Source organism: Moschus berezovskii, chromosome 1 (genome assembly GCF_049115385.1).
Source record: "Moschus berezovskii isolate FMDL1 chromosome 1, NW_MosBer_1.0, whole genome shotgun sequence".
In the NCBI taxonomy this organism is placed as follows: Eukaryota; Metazoa; Chordata; class Mammalia; order Artiodactyla; family Moschidae; genus Moschus; species Moschus berezovskii.
In genome coordinates, this window is record NC_142460.1 from 109,697,317 (window position 1) to 109,723,252 (window position 25,936).

At 43.2% G+C, this 25,936-nt stretch overlaps 1 protein-coding gene across 3 annotated transcripts in view; it reads right to left on the reverse strand.

Moving 5' to 3' along the window:
• The window catches only part of USP13 (ubiquitin specific peptidase 13), a 137,879-nt gene that overhangs the window by 37,535 nt on the left and 74,408 nt on the right, over window positions 1-25,936 (reverse strand). For all 3 annotated transcript variants that reach the window (XM_088838877.1, XM_088838881.1, XM_088838878.1), the window contains exons 9-16: window positions 24,193-24,264; window positions 23,749-23,842; window positions 14,250-14,375; window positions 13,006-13,159; window positions 10,893-11,067; window positions 5,028-5,116; window positions 2,519-2,641; window positions 1,135-1,161 (exon numbers count right to left, since the gene is read on the reverse strand). In XM_088838877.1, coding sequence (XP_088695003.1) covers window positions 1,135-1,161; window positions 2,519-2,641; window positions 5,028-5,116; window positions 10,893-11,067; window positions 13,006-13,159; window positions 14,250-14,375; window positions 23,749-23,842; window positions 24,193-24,264 — 860 coding nt within the window. The remainder of the gene's footprint in view (window positions 1-1,134; window positions 1,162-2,518; window positions 2,642-5,027; window positions 5,117-10,892; window positions 11,068-13,005; window positions 13,160-14,249; window positions 14,376-23,748; window positions 23,843-24,192; window positions 24,265-25,936) is intronic.

Here is a 25,936-nt window from a genome sequence, read left to right on the forward strand (position 1 = left end):
TCTAGACAAGGTCAAGTGACATGAAAGCATGCCTGACGCCTAGCCCTGGCTCTGGTCCTAGCTCTTAGGTCTCTGAACTTTCCTGGGTATCAGTTTTATCCTCTGTATAAAGGTCACCTGCTTTGCCCATCTTACTGTGACAATCAAACAAGAAGCTGGCCTTTGTATTATCATAATAGTACATTTATACACAGTTAAAAGAATTTATGGAGTCATAAACTCAACAATGACTCATGGTAACCATTCAAAAATACTGTTATCATTACAGTCAGATTATCTGCAGAGGCAATGGTTTGCCCATGACCCTCACTGCCCCTAACAGCCTCTTCCAGCAACCAGCAAATCAAAACTGACCCAAGAAGGCAAGCATGGAGGTCTAAGTTACATGATCAATCACATAAAGTGTTTTTTGGCAAAATAAAACACTTGAACTTCTAAATTAACAATAGTGTCTCTGGCAGGGCTTTGTAGACAAAAAGATTCAGAGTATTTTGTGTTATTACATACTCCTTCTTTCTAATTAACATCTAAATACTGACTATAAAATAGTTTGTTTTTTTTTCATGTTCTTTAGAAAATCAAAAGTATCAACTCACCCAGGATTAACGAACTAAATGACTACAAAATTAACAGACAATCCAATGACACTGACACCCTTAAGAGTATTAATTAATACTACCATGTCCTATCATCTGTGTATCTTCACTATGTGTCCTGAAGGAGTGGACACAGTGACAGGTCACTGTGCTATTACTGCAGCAAGAGACCTACTCATGTGGCCAGGGAGGGAAGAAATGGCATCAGTATCCCCCATTCACATATGAGGAAACTGAGGCTCAGAGCAGTTAATGATTCCAGGTCACACAGCCACAAATGGCAAAGCCAAGATTCTGACTCAGGGCTGGCTGGCTCTCACGCTGAAGTTCTCTCTCCTGAAACACAGGGCCATCTATTCACCACATTACTGGTTTAGATTTGCTGTGACCTCAACTTGCAGACCAAGGTTTATGCCCACCCAGGAGAAGCTGCACATACACACATACAGAACAACGCCCTTTACTGAACCCCCACAGCTAAATGCATTAGACCAGTAACAATGGTAGGACACTGAGAAAAAACATAAAAGATACATACGGTCTATCAATTGGGTCATCAGGCGATCTGGAAATCAAAGGAGAGGGCAGGAAGTGAGACCCAATCATGGCAAAGAGTTCTAGAGAAAGAAAAAGAGTTAACCCGGAGCACTCCCTCACCCCAACCCATTAAGACTCCAGACTGTTGTCAGACCCCTGATCCTCCACGCAGACCAGCCAAGCCCGACATAAAGTCATTCCAGGAAGGAGGGAGAATACCCAGTTTCAGGCATTTAGAGCAGATAAAACACGATGCTCTGCTGATCATCTTAAGGAACTAAATAATTTCCTTTCCTGTACTTCTAAGAGCTCCATATAATTACAATCCAAGAACTCTGTTATAAACATCAAAAAAAGCAGAAGCAATGCTACTAAACCATCTTCCAGTTCTCTGACACTCTGAGGACTGATCTTTCTGGAATTCCTTTAATGAACCACCTATACCACATAGCCTGGACCACCCCACCTACAGACCCCTTCCCTGCTCTCCACCCTCTGCAATTTAGCATTGGACTTAGCGTTAGAGAATAATATAACACAGGTGCCAATCTTGACTCCTCTCTCGCTCCTCCCGGATTCACTTTATACCCCAACAGGGTCAACAATAATGGTCATTGCTCAGCTGACAGACATCCTGTGGGGCAGGTGCCCTAAGCGCTCTGGCACTATTAGCTAATGTACCTAATTAACTCATTAGGAAAGTGGACAGCAAACACGTGGGCTAACAAAGCCAGAATGAAAGTGATTTCACCAGAATAACTGAACTAATAATGAAAGCAAGATCTCTCCATGCTGTTCTTGGACTCACAAAGGCAATGGTTTTTCACATGTACTTTTCTCTTTAAAAGTATTCTTCACAAGGACCACTTTAAGGTTCACAGAGAGTAAGAGAGGCTCAAACTGTTCTCTTGCTTTGAAGCAGTAATGAAGCTGGGGAGGTGAGACGTGGGCAAGATTTTTAAAACCAACACACACTGTTCAATTTCCCTTTTTGGTTCTCCAAAGATACTCCAAGAAGGACACAGCTTCCCTAGACTAAGAGCCCACTGAAAACACACTCCTCTTCCCCATAGGCTTATCAGAGAAGAGAGGAGGGAGGCAAAGCCAGAGGCAAGGTAACCCAAGAACTTCCTGGAGACCTGCTGCCCTCTGCTGCCTGTGATTTCCATGGATCCATTTGGTTCACTCATGTTGGGGCTGTGCCTCTTCCTGTGACTATTAATATTTTAAGCTCACGGTTTGCAGCCAGGCTTCAATTCTGTATGTCTATGGTGGGTTACAATACAGGAAAGCACCACAGGACAACAGAGTGGGGGAGGAAAAGGGACTATTCCAGCAGAGGAGCGGGGAGGTGTTGAGAAGGTCCTCCTGGCAGAAGACGGTACCTTTAGAATCATCAGGAATCACTATTGGGGGGCTGATGTCTGGAAGTTCCTCCTCTCCTGGCTGCAACCCCCTGGCTCGGAGATGGTTGATATCAAGTAGGTCTGGCATATCAATAGAAACATCTGCAAAATGAGAGAGATTATACTCACTGGACTCTCCGAATAACCACAATCACCTCCTCAATCTAGCACCACTAACTATGCACACGTGTCTAGGCAGAGCCCAGGGATGTGTTAGAGTTCCTAGGAGTAAGTCATGGGACCAGAAAACTGACTAAGGCTGATTAGAGTTTAATTAGAACTGGGGGAAACACAGATGCAGGATTTCACACTGAAAACAAGAAAAGAGGGAAGCCAGAGGTCGAAAACAGAGCCCATACAACATCTGGAGACACTTTCTGTTGGATGTTTTTAAAATGTTGGCAACAAATTCCAATTTTTAAATCAGAAATTTCAATTCCAAACTCCAGACTTCCAACTCATTTTGAAAAAAAACAAAAAGCTGTAGCAGAGTCTCATGTGATAACAACTGCCCAGGGCTGATTCTCAGCTTTCATTCCAAGGTAATGTGTGCCCTCCATGTCTGTCTGCCACAGACCTCTCCAATCCCTCCTGCCCCCATGATCCTGAGCATCACATGTGCGCTATTCTGATTCTTATGATAGGGAAATGCTTTCCTAATCCACGTCTTCATCCAAAATGGGAATACTCAAGAAAGAACAAGACAGCTATAGCTATGTGTTTCTTATACCCAGCCTACTTCTGTCACTTACATTATCACACTGTCCTCATTAGGCATTTGAGTTTGCAACCCATAGTTTATACCTTTTCTCAGATCACCATGGGTACTGTGATTATTCTACCGAAGGTAATAAAAACTGAAGCTTTAAAGAAATTAATTGAACTTCAAGTGTATTCATCTTGAGGCATACTTTTTTAAACGTCTCAGCTCAGTTGTCATTATGTTGACTTATTCAAATACAAAATGGATGTATGAGTCTAACAGCCTGTTAAGAATTCGTACTGCACACAGTCAGATACAGTAATAATGGAAAATGGGTTCTACTGTTGGTGCAGGACATGTCTCTCGGGCTAGCAAACAGAATCTGAAAACACCATCCCCAAAACCAGCTACAATGTTAAGTGTGTAAGTCCTACTTTAAAACAACCACCCAAAGAAAAGGCTTAGTTTTAAAAAAATTTTAAATCTCAGCAAACAGCAAAATCAAACACAACGTCTGACCAACAAAATCAAAACCACCGTTCCTCAACAGAAAATTTCAGGTTCATTAAAGAAAGCTTTGGGGCTGCTTTAAATTCAGCAAGACTGTGAAATCTGATTTGAACTTGGTATCCTTCACCAAAATTCCAAGGACAAAGAAAATAAAACTGTTTCAAAAGCAGTTCAAAGCCTTTAGAAGAAGTCAGTTTTCTCTCTGGGGTGCATCTTGGGTCCAAGGAGGAAAAGCTGAGTAATGAGCAACCTGCTCTCGGCCCTCCTCCCTGCCCACAAAATTATTCCACCAGGAAAAGCGGAATGAGCTGCGGGCTCACGGGCTGCATAATGCCACGTGGAGTTCAGTGCTATGCTAACTGCTAGTGCCAGAGGTTTCTGGGAAATCAGTCCTGCAGATTTTACATTCTTTTTACTTATCCCCTTCAGATGAGTTCTTAATTAACCAACCTAGGACTGATTGTTGTTTTTTAAGTGCTCAAAAACATAGATACTAAAAGACTGGCAAGCAGTTTGAGGTCCTTGCTTGAGAAATCAGAGGTTATGTATGGACTTCCACGGCCCTGAGGACAGCCTAGGAACATATTCATATCTGATTGAGATGGTAGAGAAAATATTCTTACACATTGTCTGGAAGGATAACCTCTAACAGTGGTCAAGGGCCTTTAAGATTACAAAGAAGAAAGCCCAATTCGGCCAAAGTCACATCCCTTTTTCTTTTAAATACAACTGACTGTACACATGTTATTATTAACAAAATTCATATGATTTAAACAAATGTTATTAACCATACCCACTTGCTTTAGAGGTTGAGGAGAGATGCTAAAAAGAGTGTTGATACATCTTCAGTTACCAGCACCTCCAAGCATGGCTTTTGGACCAGTAGCACTTGCAGCATCAGCATCACCTGGGCACATGTTAGAATATAGAGCCCCGGCCCTGGCCCAGACCTGCTGAATCAGCACCTACATTTTACCAAGATCACATTACAGTTTGGGAGGCATAATTTGAAATTGTGAGGCTCCTGTTTTCACTCTTAGATTCTGGCCATTTCAGAACCCATTATTAGAGCGGTGGGTAAGCAAGTGGCAATTTGTGTTTATTTTTTTTTAACTACCAGTGCTTAACATTCTTTTAAAAGAGAAAGGTGGGAATCATGGAAAAAGAATGAAATGAGACCGTTTCTGGCAGCCAACCTCATGGGCTCTTTCACATGCCATGTTTTTTAAATAGCTAATTTGACATTTTAAGCAAAAGCATGCAAAAGATACCTACCAAATTTTTTGGGAACCCAGTCAAGACCAAAAGTGAACTTCTTTATCTGCACTACCAAGTATTCAGGGAATGAGGCAAAGCGAGATGTTCTGGGAAACACAAGGGGATTAGATCAATGAAACAGGCAATAAGAATTACGGATACAGTTCATGAAGCATCAAAAGCTGTGTCTGAGGCGCACCCAGCAGTCCCAGGGCCTGCAGCGAAGAGGAGGGACACACACGCATGTGTGAGCAGACACACATACACACAGGAGTGGACACACACAACCACCTCACCACTCATCCTGGCCTTTCCACGAGAGGACAATGTTTAACATAGGACAAGGTTGTCCCCAAGGATGATTTTGGACACCCTGCAAAATTACTACTTTTACTTTGCTGTGGCATTTTGTATTTCTGAAAAGTGGTTTTCAACTATAAATATTTGTGTTTTTCTAAAACCCTTGGTAGTGTCACACATATTTGCAGATGCATGGGGCACCTGTGCATTGTGTTTGTATATGAAGTTTGAAAAAGCTCCCTGAGCAATCCTGACACACCCCCAATCTGCTCTGACCACAAGTCTCTATCTTGTAGCACACAGTTGGCATCAGGAGGTTATATCGGAACTTTGGTTGAGGCTGACTACTGGAGACACCAGGGCCTCATTAAAATACTACCCCACCTAAAATCTATGGCCACATGGATCCTAAAGGGGTGTGTGTGGGTGGGTGTGGGTGTGTGTGTGTACTATGAGGTATCTAAAATATCTAAATCTGGGCCTTCAATTTGAAAAATTAATATATATGGTTAATGTCTTAAATTTCCTTTCAAACTTTCATGAATGCTGAATTGCCTGAACTTGTCTTTGATGATTTTATGCACAAACTATTCAACTAATACATCAAATATATGCCCCGGTTTCAGCTCATCCTCTCCACATTTATTACCTTGTTTATAAAAACCATTTCTACTCTAGTGTCAATCTGCGTACAGTAATGTATATAGAAAAAAAAATTAGATTTAAACAGATATGATAGGTACCTTTTAAAATAAAAAATTCTAGGACATGTTTTCTACAAACTCCACTTTTCAAATCTATGTGGAATGCATCTTCCTAGAACTCAGAAATCAAATACAAATGCACTGCTGCCCCCTAGTGTAGAAGAAAAGCCACAGTTCAGGGGCAGAGAACTGTCCAAAAATTGTCAGAAGACTAGGATGTTACTTAATTCACTCCAAATCTAACCCTCCTTGAGGCTTCACATTTACAAAATGGGTTTATTAGTAATATCTACCTGCCAGGGTTGTGCAATGGTCAAGAAATATCATAAAACCACCTGGCACACCAGAATGTGCTGTGTACAGCTAAGGAGTTAGCATGATGATCTTATGCAAGAGCCAGAATCCACAGGACCAAGGACACTGAGCTGGTTTGTCACTGACCTGTATTTTGCCCCAAGAAAGTCACTTAACCACTCTGGAACTCAAGTTCCCCATCACAAGGAAGGTAGAAGGGTACAGGCAATGAGGGAGTTTCTCAAAAAACAAGAGCTTAACTCTCCTAAGGAGCTGATCCATTAGCCTAGCTCACTCTCCAGAAATTATTTTTTATCTCTAATTAGGTCTTCCTATCTTCTGAGAAGCAGTATTAATATCATTCTTAAATATAGCCAAGTCCTCAATTTCGCCAAAAACCAAGAAACGCCATCTGATATTTTCAATGACTATAAAAAGTGTCACCTCTCTGACCCCTTCCTCTAACCACGTAAATTTAAAATCTGGAAAATATATAACAATGAAATCAACCAAAAGTCATCAATGATTTCCAGGCTGCAGTTTAGGAGCCAAAAGACTGCTGAAGCTGCTCTGTGATCAGTATCTGGGTGAGGAATCAGCTGGTAATATGCCGTGGAGGGGGAGGCAGTAGAGGGAACTCAAGGCTAATTTAACACATCACTTTGTTGTGGGTAGCTACCAACCTAAGAGTACCAGAAAACAGGTTAGATGACGCCCGCATTGCATTTTTCCTGTTGGTTAAACATTCCTTATTCATTACTGTATATAGGGTCTCAACTTGAATCACACATTCAGTAACAGCTTAATATAAATATGTTCAAGTCAACCTCAAAACTAACCCTTGGCATGCATTAATTGCAGGTCTGGGACATCAAGTTTGTTGTTAAATCTGGTAAGGTTATGAATTATGCACCAGTTACTCTTCTATTCCTAAAATTAATTCTTGGAATTAAAATTTTTCTTGAAAAGTTATATACTTAATAAAGTCCACTGAAATATAAATTATTCAAAAAGGTCTAGATAGACACGGAGTAAATTCACCTCAAAGAACTGTTACAGGAACTGAGTTAGGACTAAAGAGCTTAGAACAGTGACTGACAACAGTACAGCATCTATCAACAACTTATTACCTTATTTAATACGCATCAATTGTTCACTGTTTTGTTCAGGCAAAAACATTGTGAAAACCTTATTAAGAAAAATATATTGATATATAAACTGTCTCTCTCCCTGAAATTATTAACACCATTTACTGAAAACCTGGTGACTAAAAACATTCTATCATTTCCATTAAACACATTGAAAACATAGTTAATCAACCACATAATTAACCAAATCATAATTAAAAACATAATTAATCAACACAAACTGTATAATCCAAGGTAAAAAAAGATAAAAGTAATGTAATAACAATCACAGTGTATATTTACTCCACCAGGCACTATGCAAAGCATTTTATGCTTGATCCTCACCTCAACCCTATAAAGTTCTATTATTATCCCCAGTTTACAAATAAGGAAACTGAAGTTTATGGAGGTGAGGTCACTTGGCCAAGGTCACATACCAGTAAGTTCTACACTGAGGGTTCAAACGCTGCCAGTCCACCTAAAGCCCATGCTCTGAGCCCCATACCATTCCTTTCTGTTCATGAATGATAAAGGTTAAAACCAAATATGTCCCTATCAACCTTTAATCTGTGAGCTCCTTGAGGGGAGGGACTCCATCTCATTCAGTTCATTGCCCAAGATACACTAGGTGAGCAATAATATTTGCTGGGTGAATAAAATTTCCAAACACATATTCTTCCCGTTCACTGTCTGTTCAGGACCAAAAAAGGAAGAATCTTCATGTCTGGTCCATACTGACCCAAGATCTACCAAGAGGACATCTTTTGTCTCTTCCTGGCCTTTTGGGCTCTGGGTCTAACACAAGAAAAATTTAAGGCCCCAAAGTAACATAATAAACAGATCATGTCTATATTGCTGGAAATAACAAAAAGAAAAAATATATTTTAGGAATTTGCTGAACTAGTTTCCCCAAAACTATTATTTGAAACATAAGGTATAATAAAGAATAAAAAACACTGTAAGGATTATAAAGATACAAGCATAAGCAAGCAGGAAAGGATATGGGGCAGTATACAGCACGAGGATTAAGAGTTTAAACTTCAAATAAATGAATTCCAAGTCTGTCACTTAGTGGCCATTATTAATACTTCCTTTACTTCCTTATCTGTAAAAGGGGGAGACTAAAGTGCCTATGTCACAGCAGTACTAGGGTGATTAAGCAATATTTGATGGGATGCATTTAGCATATAACATGGAATATTGATAAATGTGCCATAATGGTAGTTGCTTTATCACCCTGCTGCTGCTGCTGCTGCTAAGTCACTTCAGTCGTGTCCGACTCTGTGTGACCCCATAGATGGCAGCCCATCAGGCTCCCCCGTCCCTGGGATTCTCCAGGCAAGAACACTGGAGTGGGTTGCCATTTCCTTCTCCAATGTGTGAAAGTGAAAAGGGAAAGTGAAGTCTCTCAGTCATGTCTGACTCGTAGCGACCCCATGGACTGCAGCCTACCAGGGTCCTCCATCCATGGGATTTTCTAGGCAAGAACACTGCTTTTTCCTTTCCCACAAGACCAGTTTTCAATTACCAACAATTGTGATACATCCAGTAATAACTTTCTTTCACATGCGTTAAACCAAAAGATGTATGTAAACATATATACATACGTGTACATGTAAAAGAGACAAAGAAGAAACACATTCAATAGCTACTGTTAAGGATTGAAGAAGGTAGAAACCCCTCAGCAGCCTACGACTAAATACTTTGTGGCTCAGCAACCATCATTCCTCCACTCAGATATAAGAAGGAACTGGTTGCTGACTTTGCCCCAGGTTAGAGCACAAGTTGGGAAGTGGACACAGGAGAATCCAGATCTCCTGACCAGCAGCCCAAGGGTAAGAGACTGTCTCTGTGGAAGGCTAACGCTTCCCAGCTCCACTTCAAAGATGCTCCTTTTCCTACTGATGAGAGATGCCTTCCCCACAGGCCTAGAGAGAAGGTCACACCCTGTACTTGTAAGACTCTGAAGAGCAGAAAAGGGGGACCAGGCAGACCAACCAGTGAAGACCTTTTCTGCAATTCACACCTGATGCTGGGGACTTTCTAGGCCACCAGGCTTCTGATCACTTCCACCTCCCATACAGAGTCAGAATTAAAGTGCAAAGAGAGAAGGATAAATGTTTGTGGAATCTTCAGCCTACTGTCAATAAGAAAGAAAGAAAAAAAGTTTAAAAAAAATCACACAGTACATCTTAAACTCACAAAACGTTATGTGAATTATACTTCCATAAAGTTGAGAGAAAAAAAACTGTTTTCACCACTAATAAAACGTGTAGCTTTCTAACTGCTCAAAGATGTGCCCAAGTTGTAATGAAGTGAATCAAGAACATTTAACATGCCAGCTCACCAACTCTTATCTTCAAGGACATACACACACATGCACAAACATACACATACACACTCCCCAAAACTGAGCAATCCTCGGATGAAAACTTACTCCACGAAGGATAACTGATAACTGAACTATTATAAATCTCCTCTGGATATGAAGAAACTTTTTAAAAGAAATTATTGTTAAGAAAATGTAGCTTTTTCTTTAAAGCTTTTAAAACATTCTTTTTGTTTTCCCATTCTTAACACATGAAGTCAATCATCTGAAACAGAGGAATCCTGAGGGATGATTGTCATAGAGAATAAGCGATTCAGGTTTGACTGCTACTTGTAGTTGTGATTAAAAAAAACAGCCAGCAGTAGCTCATCCATCCTCCCCTGCCTTTCATGTCACCTAGAGCTCAGGCTGAGCCCAGAAAAAAATGGCTGAAGAATATCTAAAAGTAATGAGTTCCAGGGACTTTTAGACCTCCCCTCTTTTTCTGCCATTCTAAGTTCTCTTTCTCCAACTGCATGAAGTACACAGGCAAGGACTTGACTGTATAAAATCAACTAAGGTGTCAAGTGGAGAAAAAAAAAACTGTATGGACCTGACAAGAAGGATCACAATACAGAAAGAGTACATCTCCTGACCATGTCTGAGGAGCTCTTTGGAACAAAGCCCAGGAGCCCTGAGGTCCCCTTTGAGATGCCCTGAGACCCCTAGTCTCCAGGCAGGAACAGAGGCACCAAGTTCTAAGTGAAATCTTTAACTGTGGAATCAGAATCTATCACAGTGGAGTTTAAATACTGAAGACTGTCATAAGTATTTTAATTTCTTCATTAATATCATCTTGCCATGGGGGACAAGAGTTCTTGGCTATACCTGCTCAGTAAAAAAAAAAAAAAGGCATTCTCTCCTTTACACATGAAACAGATTACAAGCCTGTTTCACTGGCTAGGCCTCACACAAGCAAGGTCTATGACAACTAGGGTTGTGTAAATCATAATCCCATCTGGCCACACATGAGCAAGCATGCACAGACCTGTACAGTGGCACCCCTCGCCCTTCCCTACTGGCCCCCACCTCTCAAGGCCCCCTTCTCATCCTACTGCCACCACACAAGTACACACACATACACACTTACTTCACACCCGCAGACTTTGCTTGCAGGGCACTGCTCCAGAAATCATCAACATTTTCTGGTTCAGAAAAGGCCTGCAGGCAGGCACTGAATGGTATCTTGGCACGAACCAACTCAGGAAGGGGTCTTCTATTTGATTCTGCTTCCCTTCTCGTTAGTTCATAGGCGATCAGTTCATCTGCGTAGAAGAGCAAACAAATGACTTTGCAGTCATGTATTTTCTTGAAAGGAAAGAGCCCCTTGAACAATGAACAGCCTTCCCTGAAGGCTTCTGGGCTGGGGGAAGGACTGCTTACTCGCTGCCCTCCACAGAGCCAGAGGAGCCTGCTGAAAGCGTGTTTAGAGTGGCAATGCCAAGCTGCATCAAGCCATTCATTTTTTGCCTGTTCCTCTTTGAGGCTGACAGGAGGGAACTGTGAATCATGGTCCAGGTGAGAGGTTCAGACTACACATGTGCGGTAAGTGATGCACGAACCTGGGCTTTCATTTATCCAGAGAGTAAGACTGGTTTGACCACAAACCACCCTCTAATCACAAAGTCTCCACACCAGAGAATTTCATGCTGAGAGAAATCCAAGGGCTCACCTCTTCCTGGCCCTTGACCATGATGAGAGGTCACAGAGAGCATAGACCAAGGAGCAGGATGAACTATAAGGAACACAGTTACTCAGGGCAGCAGACCTGCAGTCCTACCCAGCACCACCAAGACAACTTCATGTGGGGTTACTTGACACTGCAGAAAGCAGAGCGGCCAACCCAGAAGGCTTTCTACACTATCCCTGCTCAAATGACTGAACACCCAGGGAAAAAAAGTGAGTACACTGTGAGCTTCTCAAGAGTCAGCAGATCTACTCTTGGAAACCACCTATAAGTCAAAATTCTATATATTGCAAATGGACCTTTCCAGAAATTCATTCTGTGTTACAAAAAAATCACTTCTGATTTTTCAGTTTTTAGATACCACTGATGTATCTTTGTGTTTTCTTAAATACATCTAGATATGCTCTTACATTTCGTCCACCAGCAGTTTAGAATGGACCTCTGTCGAGGATGCTATCATTACGTGTTTCCAGCTATCAATTTCCTGACACTGAATTACAAATCTCCTTTCTGAACAACAACAACAAAAAAAAATAGCTACCACTCACAAATTATAAAAAGTGAGTTGAGAGGATCACAGAACTGAGTAGAATACATTAGCCAGCATCCACCAAGGTAGGCAAGAGAAAGCAGTTAGGCCTCATGCTAAAAAGGAAACAAACCACAGATCCCCACCCCATTTCTACTTTGTGTAATGAATAAGAATTTTAAAACTAGCCAAAAGCTGTAGAAGTTTATAGAAAATGGAAATTGTTTCATCTTAAAATCCTTTTTCAATTAACACAATAAAGTGACCACCCACCATCCCCGCAAAAAGAGAATAAAAAAGCCACCCAAGGAGTGTTTGAACTTTACAAAAATGACCAGTTCACAGGAGATAAGCAATCCAGCAGATATTTCTCCTTTTTCTGCTTCTAAGATGTTAGTTCTAAGAAATATCATTCATGTATTTTGTCTGAAAAGAAGCAGATCAGACGTATTGAAGGAAATTTCCCCTGAGCATCAGCCCCTCCACCTGGGTATCTGCCTTCTTTCTGCTTCCAAGGTCCAGAGACCTTTCTAAGGGGCTTCCCCCTCACAAAGGGCCTGGCCACACTTTATCACCCACAACAGGCACCTTGCTCAGATGCCAAAGATGGATTCTTTTTAAGAGACTTCTGCTTGAATGGCTCACATCAAAAAATGTAGTTCTGACCACTTCCCTCAGACTTTACAGCACAACTTGTAAGTGATAATGTTAAATCACAAATAATTTCCTCCAAATTAAACTGACTCTAAACCAACCTGTTGTTGAAACGTATAGGCACTGAAATAGGTTTCCTCCATAACCAGCTCCATGAAAGTCTCAAAGAAAGCCACACGGGGACTGAGGCATAGGTGAGGAGAGGCACGCAGAGCAGACCCCTTGCAGGTCTGCTCCAGACACAGCTCTGCGCAACTAAACCGCACTCTTTCTTACTCAAGGGCCTTCACGTGTGAAGAAGCGCTCCGTTCACTTCCCACTTTGGAACATTACCTTTGTTGGTTGCTGCCTCCATGGCCACAGGTAATTGCATCAGGTAGTCCACCCTCTCCGTGTAGCGGACTTTTCGGGTCTGACAGCACTGAATCCTCTCTTCCACCAAAAACCGAAAAACATCACTTGGGTTTTCTGAGCCAATGCGGTTCCTCTGAAAATGAGATTGTATCAAGTCAACAAACTTACATTACTTTCATGGGACACGCATGCTATGTCATTTTAGTCATGTCCGACTCTTTGTGACCCCATGGACTGTAGCCCACCAGGTTCCTCTGTCCATGGGATTTCCCAGGCAAGAATACTGGAGTGAGTTGCCATTCCCTTCTCCAAGGGATCTTCCTGACCCAGGGATCGAATCTGGGTCTCCTGCATTGTAGGCAGATTCTTTACTGTCGGAGCCACCCATGTATAAAAATTAGCACAGAATCAAATATAAGTCCGGTAAAAAGATCTGATGTTACAAAACATTGCCTCTGGGCATGCCAGTTCAGAGTACTTTAAAGCAAAAGACTGGTAGTTACCTAAAGTCCAAAAATGGGAGACTGGTTAAATAAATTATAGTTCATCATGTAAATAAATAGTATGCAGCCATCAAAAGTCATGGCAGAGGGACTGACCTAGACAGAATTAGAAGAAAGGAGATATGAAAGGCCGAGTAGAGAGAAAGGAGGGAAAAAAAATCAAGGGCTATACAGGAAAAATTAAGCCACGTATAGTTAGGTTGTTTGAGATGGACATGTACACACTGCTATACTTTAAATGGGTAACCAATAAGGACCTATTATACAGCACATGGAACTCTTCTCAATGTTATGTGGTAGACAGGATAGGAGGGGAGTTTGGGGAGAATGGATACATGTATATGGATGGCTGAGTCCCTTTGCTGTTTACCTGAAACTATCACAACACTGTTAACTGGCTATACTGCAATATAAAATAAAGAGCTTAAAAATAATTAAAAAGTAAATTTTTAAAATTTTAAAGTTTTCTAATTTAAACAAATTTTTATTTTAAAAATATTTTTAAAAATTTGTTTAAATTAAAAAATTAACCCATGTATGATATGATTCTATAAATGTACCTGGGCCGACAGAGAAAGCCCCAAAGACGCCAACTCTAAAAGGAGCCCAGACAGGGAGAGGTTGCGAGGTGGCAGAATTCTGGCCACATGGGCAGGACTGCACGCGAGGGCTGGACACACTTCTAACAACCCTTTCAAGCAGTTCTAAAGGCTGACTTACCTCTACTAGATTCACCAGGTGCAGGAAAAACTCCTGGGCATCCTGCTGTCTGTTGGAGGAGAATTCTGGGTGGCTCTTGCTCACAAAGGCCTTAAACATGCGTGGGGAGATCCCATTCTGTTGAGGCTAAAATATAAAAATAAAACCAAAACTCACAAGTGGGAAGCAGAGCGGAAATTACCAGTAGCCAGGATTTCAGATAAGAATACTGAAGCCCACGTTAGCTAAACAGTGACAGCAGCCAGGACTCACTGGACGTTGACTGCATACCAGGCACTGTGCTATGAAACTGACGTGGAAATGGGATGGGGCTCTTCTGTTGACTCAGAACTAAAAGGCATGATAAACACCCCGATTTCTGTCCTCATAGGACTTGCTCCATAGTGGCCAAACTGGTCTGCGACAACCCATTTCAGAACAAAACAGGGATGCACTGGGGCGTGGGAGGTAGCCCTCTGATGGAAGTTAGAGGAGAGGTGAGCCCAGCAGCATCCCTTCCCCACCACCAGGAGGGAATATGAGAGAAAGGAAAGGCTCCCAGCCCCAGGGAAACTACTGCTCAGGGGCCAGCCCAGAGCTGTTTCTGGACCACAGGGTGTTCCTGGGAGCCCAGCCCTTACCTGGAGAAGCCGAAGGAGGTTGCCTGCAGCTGCCAGGATGGGAAGAGCTGGGACAACTTGCTGTGAACTTTGGATGTGTGAACTTCCCCAGGGGACTAAGGGACCGCTCAGAAGGCAGCTGGGCTCCTCCAGAGAGGACACTGCCTAAGACAATGGGAGGGCAGCCCACCGAGGAGCTGGCGTAGGGCTCACAGCGGTCACCAGGACAGGGCATCAGGTAAAAGGTCCTCTGGGGGTCTCTGAGAGGACAAACACATCTCTAAAAGAACCACTAATGTGCTCCCACAAAAGGCCAACCATGATCACAGACTCACGCAGCCAAGAGGGAGCAAACGCCCTCTGCTCTGGGAAAGGCTCTGCCTCAACTTCAATCTCCCCAACCCTTGACCCTTGACCCTGGAGTAGCCTGAGGAGGGAAAGAGGTGGAGCAAGAATGGAAAAACACTAGAGCAAGCCAACACTGACCTTTCTACACTGCTGGTTTCCAAGGTACCTGAGATTGGTAGTGGGAGAAGCCTTAAACTGGCTTTGATGTGAAATGGACTTTTTAATGCCAGTAATGTGCTCTTGAACTGTGTTATTGGAGAAGACTCTTGAGAGTCTCCTGGGCTGCAAGGAGATCAACAAAGTCAATTCTAAAGGAAATCAACCCTGAATATTCACTGGAAGGAACAAAGACAGGAGGAGAAGGGGACGACAAAGGACAAGATGGTTGGATAGCATCACCAACTCCATGGACATGAGTTTGAGCAAACTCTGGGAGACGGTGAAGGACAGGGAAACCTGGTGTGCTGCCGTCCATAGGATGGCAGAGTCAGACACAAATGAGTGAACGACAATCTGCTGGAAACCCGGCACTCAGCCTGAGATGCTCTAAAGAGGCAGACGGGAAGATCCACATCATCTTTAAGGATAAAGCTGCTTCCTGAGTCCTCTCCAAGTGCAGCCTCTAATAATGGTGTGGCACATCCCCTTGTGTAAAACCCTACGAAGCAGAAAAACCCCACAAAGCAGGTGCTACCATTATCCCCATTTTACAGCCAGGGAAACTGAAGCTGCAGAGAAATGCCACCAAGTCTGTCAACTGAAATGGTCTTATGACCAGATGACCACGCAGCCAGCAAAGAGCCAGAACTGGGTTCCGATCCCAATTCCACACTCCTGGCAGCAAAACTGGAGTCATAGCTGCAGCACACATTAGGTCTCAGTGAGATAAACCTCACCTTGCCAATCAAGCAGAAGTAATTCCTGTGCTCCATGCAAAGGTGCACCCACGTCTCAAAACCTCTACATGCGCAGCCTCCAGGCCACCATCCCCTCCTCAGAAATAGAGAACTTGCTATCTGGGCCATCACTGGGCACTGAGCACATCATGCCTTTTGCTTTAACATTCAGCCCGCTCTAGCCTGTCTCCTCAGCCTGACTGCAGCACTTGGCAGGCGAAGGCCTTGTCTCACACCTCTGTGAGATCTCCTGGACACCAGAGTCCAGGCCTAGGGCCCACAGGCCACGCCAGGGGTGCACAATCACACAGTCAGATGCAAAAAGTGATGGGAAACTCCAAGAGCTATCTCGCCTGGCAGCCACGAGGCAGCTCTACATATGAAGTCTCTTCGAGGCACACATGTTCTAAGTGATGTTTCTAGTAAAACTCAGGAGAATTCTGTCTCACTCAAAATATATCTGATCTGGGCATCTAGTATCTACTGGCCACCTGCTTCACATAGAGCATTTTGGGGATTCCTCTCCAAGAGCTGACAGACAACAGGTGGGGGCGGGGGTGAGATTCAACACATATCTATAACAAATATTAGGGAACACTGCAGACAACCTAAAACAGTGTTGGCAGCTCTGGGAGAAGAATTCCCCAAAGAGGCAGCATTTGAGCATCTGAGGACTCGGAACCTGTGTAAAAATGATCAGCCTACACACACACACAAGGCTGCAGATGTGCCTTCAGCATCAGCGAAGACCAGTTTATACCTGATGATCCATTTAACTACCCACACATACACCTCCTGAAAGGCATGTAAAAGTTGTAACTTCCTTCACTCTTATGCTGACATATATCTATATAGTATCAGCCAACACACGCATGCAAATAATGCCTTCCATTTGCATACTAACATTTAGTCATTCATTCAATAGGAATTTACCAAGTGTTACAAAATGTCAGACACTATTCTAGGTACGAGGATGAACATTTACTAGGTGGCAGGCACGGTTCTGAGCACTTTATACATGCATCTTTACTTAAATTACTCAATCTCACGAGGTGACTATTATTATTATTTTCTACATTTGACAGATGAGGAAACCGAGTTAGAGTTAAGTAACTGACCCAGGATCACACAACTAGGAAAGTCAGTCTGTCTCCCTCTCTCTCTTTATCCGTCTGTGTTTCTCTCTCGTGTCCTAACACTGTTTCTTGCAAGAACTACATGTGCCTAGTTCTCACCTCTGATGTCCAAAGTCTCTCTTCCCCGTTGCTGAGAAGATAGTGTGTCTAGATTCTGGGTAAGCCCTCTTCAAATCGACCTCTGAGGTCAACTTCCCAGGCCAGGCCAGCAACAACATCTCCATCTGGGCAGTGCAGAGGCACCACCTGGAATACGCCTGTTGGCGTTGTGAACTTGGGTTTAGGCATTCACATATGCACACACTCACTGCCTGCTGCTGTTACCTCTTACAAGCTGTGCTTGGCTGCCAGTCCCCATCAAAGCAGCTGCTTGGGAAAGTTTACCAACTTGCTGAAAGTAAACTGAAGAGTTGGCTGCTGCTCTATGCCACCGTATGGTCATACGGCTGGGAGAAGCTCCAACAGAGACCACGGTGAAAACTCCAGAGGCTCAGCACCACGCTCGGGCTTTGGCCAGGCCTCATTCACTCCCCTCCATGCCTCTTCCCTCTCCATGCCCGTTTCAGTTCTTTAATCCCTGGTGCAGCAGACAAGTTGTAGCTTGCGAAGTGATGATCACTGAGAAGTCATTAAAAAGCTTCCGAACCGGAGACATGCTGTCTCTGCCCCACGGCAGACCAGCTCCCAGCTTTCGCAGCTGGTCTGATTTGTCACAAGCTCAGCCATGCTACACCGAAGGCCTGACCACAGCTAGCCCGTCTGTCCTCACGCATGGTCCAATTCTACCTCCGATTTCTGAGGGCAGGTCTCACTAATTCCCACAATCAACTATCACTATGTTCACATTATGTCCATGTAATAGAAAGTCAGGCTATAAAAGTGTTGAGTCCGAATCTAATTCAGCTTCCACATCTAATTTCCAGCTTATAAGAAACACAAACTGAACAACAACAGATCAGTCAGTCCTGCAAAAAGAGGAGGACCCTGAGAAGCTGCCTTTGACATCGTTGTTCTTCAGTCACTCAGCCGTGTCCAACTCTGCGACCCCGTGGACTACAGCACACCAGGCTTCCCTGTCCTTCACCACCTCCTGGAGCTTGCTCAAACTCATGCCATCCAACCATCTCGTTCTCTGTTGTCCCTTTCTCCTCCTGCCTTCAATCTTTCCTAACATCAGAGTCTTTACCAATGAGTCAGCCCATCACATCAGGTACTGGAGCCTCAGCTTCACCACCAGTCCTTCTAATGAATATTCAGGGTTGATAGCGCTTTGACAGTGCAGGGGAAAATATGGATATTGGCTGCATACTGGATGATACATTTTGCTAGTGTGTTTCTAACACCTTAATCGACTTTCAACATATTGCTTTTTAAAAAAAAACTATTCTAGTTACAGGTGCATACTGAATATTTACAGGTGAAAAGGATGGTGTTTAGATTTTGTGTTCAATTTCTTCAGGGAAAGGAGAGGAAGGGAATAAGAAGGAGGGGGAAAATTGAGTTCGGGGGGATTGATGAAACCAGATTGGTGATGGTACGTGGAGATTCATTATACTATGCTCTCTATGTCTGCGTATTATTTGCAAATTCAAATAATTTTTTTAAAAGATCAGGTTCCAGAATAAAGCAGTCACTTAAAAGAAACCAAAAAGCCTAAATAAGAACCCCAGGTGTTGACATTTCGTAGAAAACAACACGACACTGTAAAGCAGTTATATTTCAATTAAAAATAAATGTTGTTTTTTAATTTTAAAAAAAGAACCAGAAGGAATCCCCTCGTGGTCCAGTGGTGAAGACTCAGTGCTTTCACTGCTTTGGCCTGGGTTCAATCCCTGGTCAGGAAACTAAGATTCTATAAGCTGTATGGTGCAGCCAAAATAAATAAAAGGAATCAAAGAAATACCATGTTTCCTAGTGGGCACTGGGCCAGTGCCATCATCTGAGTGTCCCCTATGGGCCCATCACCAAACAAGATGAGAGAGACCAACACTGACCAAGAATGAGACTTTTAGGAAGCTCACGTGCTTTCTGTAAGCTGACCCTTGGACACCAGAAGCAATGGCTTGTCCTGACAACTAACATTACAAGAGAGAGCCCCAGACCATCTCCAAAATAGCAACCACCTAAGGAACCTGTCATATTTATAGGATACTGTACTTACTTTCTCCATCAGCAACTGGAAAACAGATCAGCTAAAATTAGAGAGAGGACTACAGTGTTCAGAATCTTTCCCAAATGCTTACACAGAGCTTTCTGTTTAACACTGCACCAAGAAGGCAGTCACTGTCCACTCATATTCGCCTGGGCTTAATGCTTTAATTAACAAACAAGGAAAAAGACTAAGGCTTTGTATCAACTTAGAGCAACGCTTATAGAGATACTTACACTGTAAGATCACCAGGATGAAAAAAAAAAAAATACATGCATTTCAGCCTGCCCCCAATACACAGGAGTATATTATCTGTTGATTTAAATTTTTAACCTTAAATCATAAACCTTGGACCAGTAACTCCTAACTCATGTCCAAACCCCAAATCTCCTAATTTAAAGGAACAGAGGTTATTCCCCAAAGCCATTTTTCATAATTTAAAAGGTGAGTTAGAAATGCTACATCTGCCCAAAGTAGGAAAATGGAGGTTAGTGAAAATAATGTTCTTATGTTTGCAGCTATAAATACATCACCTGGAAGCAGAACCTTGGTTATCTTATGTTGATCAAAAACTGAGGCCGGCAATTTTGTGTCAAGGATTAATTAGAATGGGAAATTAAAATAACTGTCACTTAAGAAACTGTTTGGAATACAGAATTGTTAGTAATGTGCTGTCTTCAGAAGGAAAAATAAATTATAGAGTAATCTGTATTAAAATGTGTGAAAGCACTGTCTTAGAATGCATAAAGATCTGGAATACATTTTTTTTTAGAAGAAAAACTGTACTTTCATAGTGAGCAGGTTTTATCTACTATAGATGCAATTTAATTTTAAAAATCAACAAATTTATATAGAAATGGCAGTGCCCCCCCCCCAAAACACTGAAAATCTTTTTGTAGATGAAATGCGTATTAAGCATGCATCTATAAAAACTCGATTTCACCTTGGTCTGTAGCAGAGCAATGAAGTATATATTTTAGAAATGATCCAAGGTGTAAATAGTCCAAGTTACTGGGCTCCCTGGTAACTTTGCAAAATCCACCCAGCCCCTTTATCACCCATCTGCAAGCATCCACACACAGAGGCCCTGGGAGCCTGAAACGAGTACTGGAACAACCGCCAGGGAAGCAGGACAGCGTAGAGACTCTGTCGATACTGCACAGATCAGGGCCAGACTCTGTAGTGTAAACCCCAGCTCTCCACTCCCTGACTTTGCAACTGTAGGCAAGGATTCTGTGCATCCATTTCTGCAACAGGGAACACACAGGAAGGGCCTGTGCTAGTCACTGGTATCACTGGTAGTGGAGGCCCTGAAAAAGGCATTCCGCCACGTGGCTCTCTGTGTGGCACACATTCTTCTCGTAATCTATCCTCTGTTTCAGCACATCTTCCCTTCTCTCTTGGAGCATTTCAGGCTCCTCTACAAGACAAGAGACAAACAGCGGAGACCAAGGACAAGACCACCTGACCACAGGGCTCCTGAGACCTGAAAAAAGAAAGGTTCTCCCAAATTGGTTGCTCTGAAACCAATTGCCAGTGAAAATCTTGATGCCTCAGAAAGTAATTCCCTCCACTGTCAAGAGCAGTGGAGATCTTACAATGAATTACTTGTCTGCTCAAGTAATAGCTTGAAACTGACACCTCTGGGGCCACAAAGAAAATCATGAGGTCAATTCAACCTCATTCTGAATGTCAAAGGGACCCTATTGATCCTGGCACCTCAGGGGTGTGGGAAGAACTTTATAAATCATCTAGACCAAGGGTCATACCCAAATACCCAGCGTACCAATCAGGTCACAAACCACAAAGGGACTGGAGCCAGCTTGGGACTGCGTGTCCTGTATGATGGGAGGTCTGCTACTCAGCTCCAGCCAACTGCTGTCAGGGGCCTGGGACTGTCAGAGGTTCTGAATGTTTAAGAGAAACTGGAAATTCAGATTCTGTGGGAGGGCCCAGCAAAACACACCTGCAGGACAGACATGGCCCAAGGGCTGCCAGGTTGCACACCTGAGCAAGACAGGGCAGGTGTTCCTCCCTGCAAACCTCAGACCCCTGGAGGTCACATAACTCCCACACTAATCCAAGGTGAGGAGGAGACAAGGGTCCCCAGCTGTTCACAGACTAAATAAAGAATATGCCTTATATAAGAACTATTTACTTTTTTCTAGTATCACAAAAGAATATTGTGATATTAACAAAAGTAAATTTTCCTTCCAAAATTGCTAAATTGGTCAGTTTTCATTTTACATTTTCTCAAATGAGGAGATTCCAAAAACACAACAGTCCTGTAATGTACACAGATTTTATTTACATTAGAGAGGGGCCCCTTCACACTTGAAATACGCACAACCACCAGCAAGACCAATCTTCCATTTGAAAGCTGAGATTGAAAGGTTACAGGATTTTCTCCCCACCCCCGCCCCGTCTCCAGATCTTTGCAGAGTCGGGAGAGGAAGCCAGGCCCCTGAGGCCCAAGCAAGTCTCCGTCTCCTCCACCATGAAAAGATGGACTCTGCCCCAAGAAGTGACAGCCTGGATGAAAACCCAGGATAAATGTGATCAAAACATTTTGGGGACTTCCCTGATGGCTCAATAGTTAAGAATTCGCCTGCCAATGCTGGGGACATGGGTTTGATCCTTGGTCAGGGAAGATCCCACATCCTCCAGGGCAACTAAACCCACGCACCTCTACTACTGAACCCATGCTCTAGAGCCCGGAAGGCACAACTACTGAAGCCCGCATACCAGAGCCCACGCTCCGCAACAAGAGAAGCCACCGCAACGAGAAACCCGTGCATTGAAGAGTAGCTCCCGCTCGACATAACTAGAGAAAGCCCTCAAACAGCAACGAAGACTCAGCACAGCGTAAATAAATAAACAACACAACACTTTGGACCAAGTGTTTTCACCATCACCTCTTCAAAGTTACACAGGAGCTCAGAGGTAGAAGCCTGGAACCTGACACCCCAGCCCTGCACCCAAACCACCCCAACTCCATTCCGATCACGGAAGGCTCTTCCAGTCTCAGGTGGATAAGGAACTCCTTGCTACAAAGCTGGGTAACAACGCAACAGAAGACTTCCTGCCCCACAATACTCTGTTCTCTTGGCCTGAGCCCCAAAATGCCTACATCCCTCTCCACCCTCCTCACAACCTAATTCCCTCTCCCCACCCCCAAACACTGCCTCTATATTTTCCCTTCCTAATCTCTCTTCTCCTGTTTGCTCTACTTCCCCAACTAATTGGCATCATTCTGAAAAAGAACAATTCACTTTCACTTCTTGCTCTCAGTCTGCAGGCATTAGTCAAGGATGACTGATGTAAGATGGGAGCACAGAGGTCACACACATGAGAAACAGAACTGAAAGAACTTGCCCACTAAGTCAAGACAAGGTAGCCTGGAGGCAGAGCAGGGGGGGGTGGGGAAGCAGGGCCTACACTCCACTCAGGACATCTGCAGCTGTGGGAACCAAGATGCCCAAATACAGCTGTGTAAGCTGTGCCCTGCACAATTCCAAAGCCACTGCACCACTCCAAAAGGCCAGGCTGCAGGTGATGCCCTCTGGAGTTGCATTAACAGAGCAGCCCACGGAGGGGTCAGGAGCCCAACCTGCAGACACAGGGAAATGTGAGTCTGATAATTAGGAGACGAAGCACATCTTTCAGTCAGTCAATTAATAGTGACTGAATGGCCAACTGAGTTTCTTTTTTACCAAAGTATGCTTTCAAACCCCCAGCAGCCTACCAAAAATGAGGACTGCCCAGCCCTTCCCAGAAATTCAGAATCCTCTGCTAGGAGGTGGGGGTGGGGGATAGGAATATGTGTGTTGTGTTTTAACAACCAGCCTCTTGAGAAACCCTGCTGCTGCTGCTGCTGCTAAGTCACTTCAGTCGTGTCCGACTCTGTGTGACACCATAGATGGAAGCCCACCAGGCTCCCCCTTCCCTGGGATTCTCCAGGCAAGAACACTGGAGTGGGTTGCCATTTCCTTCTCCATGAGAAACCCTAGGAGAAGACAAATACTAGAAGCGCCAAGACAGGGATAACGAGGGGGAAAATGTTGATATTTTCATATGTTTATTCCTTCCATTCCAGCTCTATGTTATGAAGAATATTATTTCTAAAGACCAGTAATGATAGCAATCACATATAATCCATGAAGCAAATGTCACTAGAAACCACAACCTTGTGGGCATTCCTTATCACAACTTTTAAGAGCAGACAGACACCCTAGACCCTAAAATGAAAAAGCTATGTTGACAGCTCAATAAATTTACAACCACCATTCACCAAATCATAGGTAATCCACGTTCTCACTAGGGAGGTCCCTCTTTCCTCTGAGTCAACGTGGCAGACACCCAGACACATACCTTGTGCTCCTCCTTCATCACCTGTTCAATGAGTTCAGACTTCACGGGAGGTTTTGAATACTGGCCTGAGAGAAGGCCATGTCCTAACTTGGTCCTGGACAGGAGGGAAAAACAGACAAAAAGGTCATTGTTTCCCCTCAAGAGACACCAAAATTATCTACAAATTTCAGTAACTACAGCTGCTTTTAGTGAAACACTGTATCTCAATTACTCACAAATAACTTACTTGATTCTGCTTGATACTGATTCCATTTTCAAATTCTCAGTACTTTATAATTTTACTAATTTCTTCCTTTTTTACATAAGCAACACGTGCTTATTTTAGAACACTTTTAAACAATATAGACAGTAAAGAAAAGAATCATCTTTAATTCTGCCCAGAGATAACCACTATGAACACTATTTCAGATAAACTTTTCCTAAAAACTACAGGAGGTCACTTACATCTGTGTGTTGAAATCTTGCGTTGGATCTAAAGGAGAGTAGTCAAATATTCTTGGAAGATTTCCTACATACCTAGGAAATGAGAAGCAACAGTCAAAACATAGGAACTGAGAGATGAAAAGAACCAAAATAAGCCATCATCCTAGCTAAGACATTCTTGCCTTTCTGTCAAAACTAAATCAGAATTTTTCCCTGAGCTCCTACCTCTACAGACACGTTCATGAGCCTCCCTATGGGGCTTTCCCAGGTGACTCGGTGGTAAAAGATCCCAGGCTCAAGCCCTGGGTTGGGAAGATCCCCTGGAGGAGGAAAATGGCAACCCACTCCAGTATTCATGCCTAGGAAATCCCATGGACAGAGGAGCTTGGTGGGCTACAGTCCATGGGGTCGCAAGAGACAGACACAACTGAGCACACACACACACTGAAGTTGAAAATGTTTATGCTTCTATCAATAGGCCTTAACCCCAGGTATGAGGATTTTTCCTCTCAGATTTAGAATCTTTTACAAGTTTCCCAGTGATTCTAACATGCAGCCAGAGTCAAGCACCACTGGCTTAGGCCACCCCAACTACCCTCTCAAAACTGAAAGGTAAGGTAAGGAATTATTCTAGTCATGTCAAAATGAATAATGACAGCAGTAACAACTACCATTTCTGGAGGGTTTCCTATACTGCCTGATTAAGTCTTCATTTACAACCATATGAGGAAGGTATTACTGTCATCACCCCCTTTGAGAGATGAGCAATCAAGACGCAAATTCATTAGGTAGCTTCCAAAACCACCCAGGAGGGAGTGATGAAGCCCAGAGTGGACCCAGGCAGCCTGGCTCCCAAGCCATGCCCGGAACCATGCTGCTGGCTGTACCTGCCCCATCCACAAGCCCTCTTTCTGACCAGTTTACCTGACACGGCAATCTAACTGTAACCATCCATCTCTCATCTCAACCCACCATCATTCTTTTCACTTCTTAAGTTCATTTCTTATCTCACACTCCCTGCTTTGCACTCTTTATCTTCCCCTCTTGAAACTTAGATTCTCTGAGCCTGGAAGTTTTAGAAAGAAGAATCCAGAAACAGATCTCTTTTCCTGCCCCTTCCTGCACCTGCCCTGCCTGCTTCTCTGACCTCATTCCCACCCCTCTTTCCCACCCCACAACAGTCCAGCCACTTCCCCTTCTTGCTGCCCAGAGCATACCAAGTTCGCTCCTGCTTCACAGTCATGCCATCCTGCTGTCTCTTTCCTGGAACACTCTCTCTAAAGATCATTGTTCTTTTGCAGGTCTGATTAAAAGCCACCTCCCCATCTCCCTACCCTTTCGAGTTCCCTACATCTGACCCTGGCTAACTTTCTTCCTGGCGTGTATCACTATTTGCAAGTATACAATTTATGTTCTTGTTTATTATCTTTCTAGAGATTACATACTAGAATATAATCTCCATGAAGGCAGAGACTTTATCTAAATTACTGCATCTCCCACTAGAACCACATCTAACATGTAAAAGGCACTCAATAAATATTTGTTGAATGAATATATTCATATCATAATCACATAACCAATTTCCATAACTGACTACTAAATAACCCAAGAGAACAGGCATTATTGCAGTAAAACCTTGGCAGAGAACCATAATACACTGTAGTTAGTAATAACTTCTAATTAGATCCTTCAGCTACTAGAAACTTCTTGGCAACTGATAACAACAAACTCAGAATTTGTATTCCAGGTTATATACCAACATCAA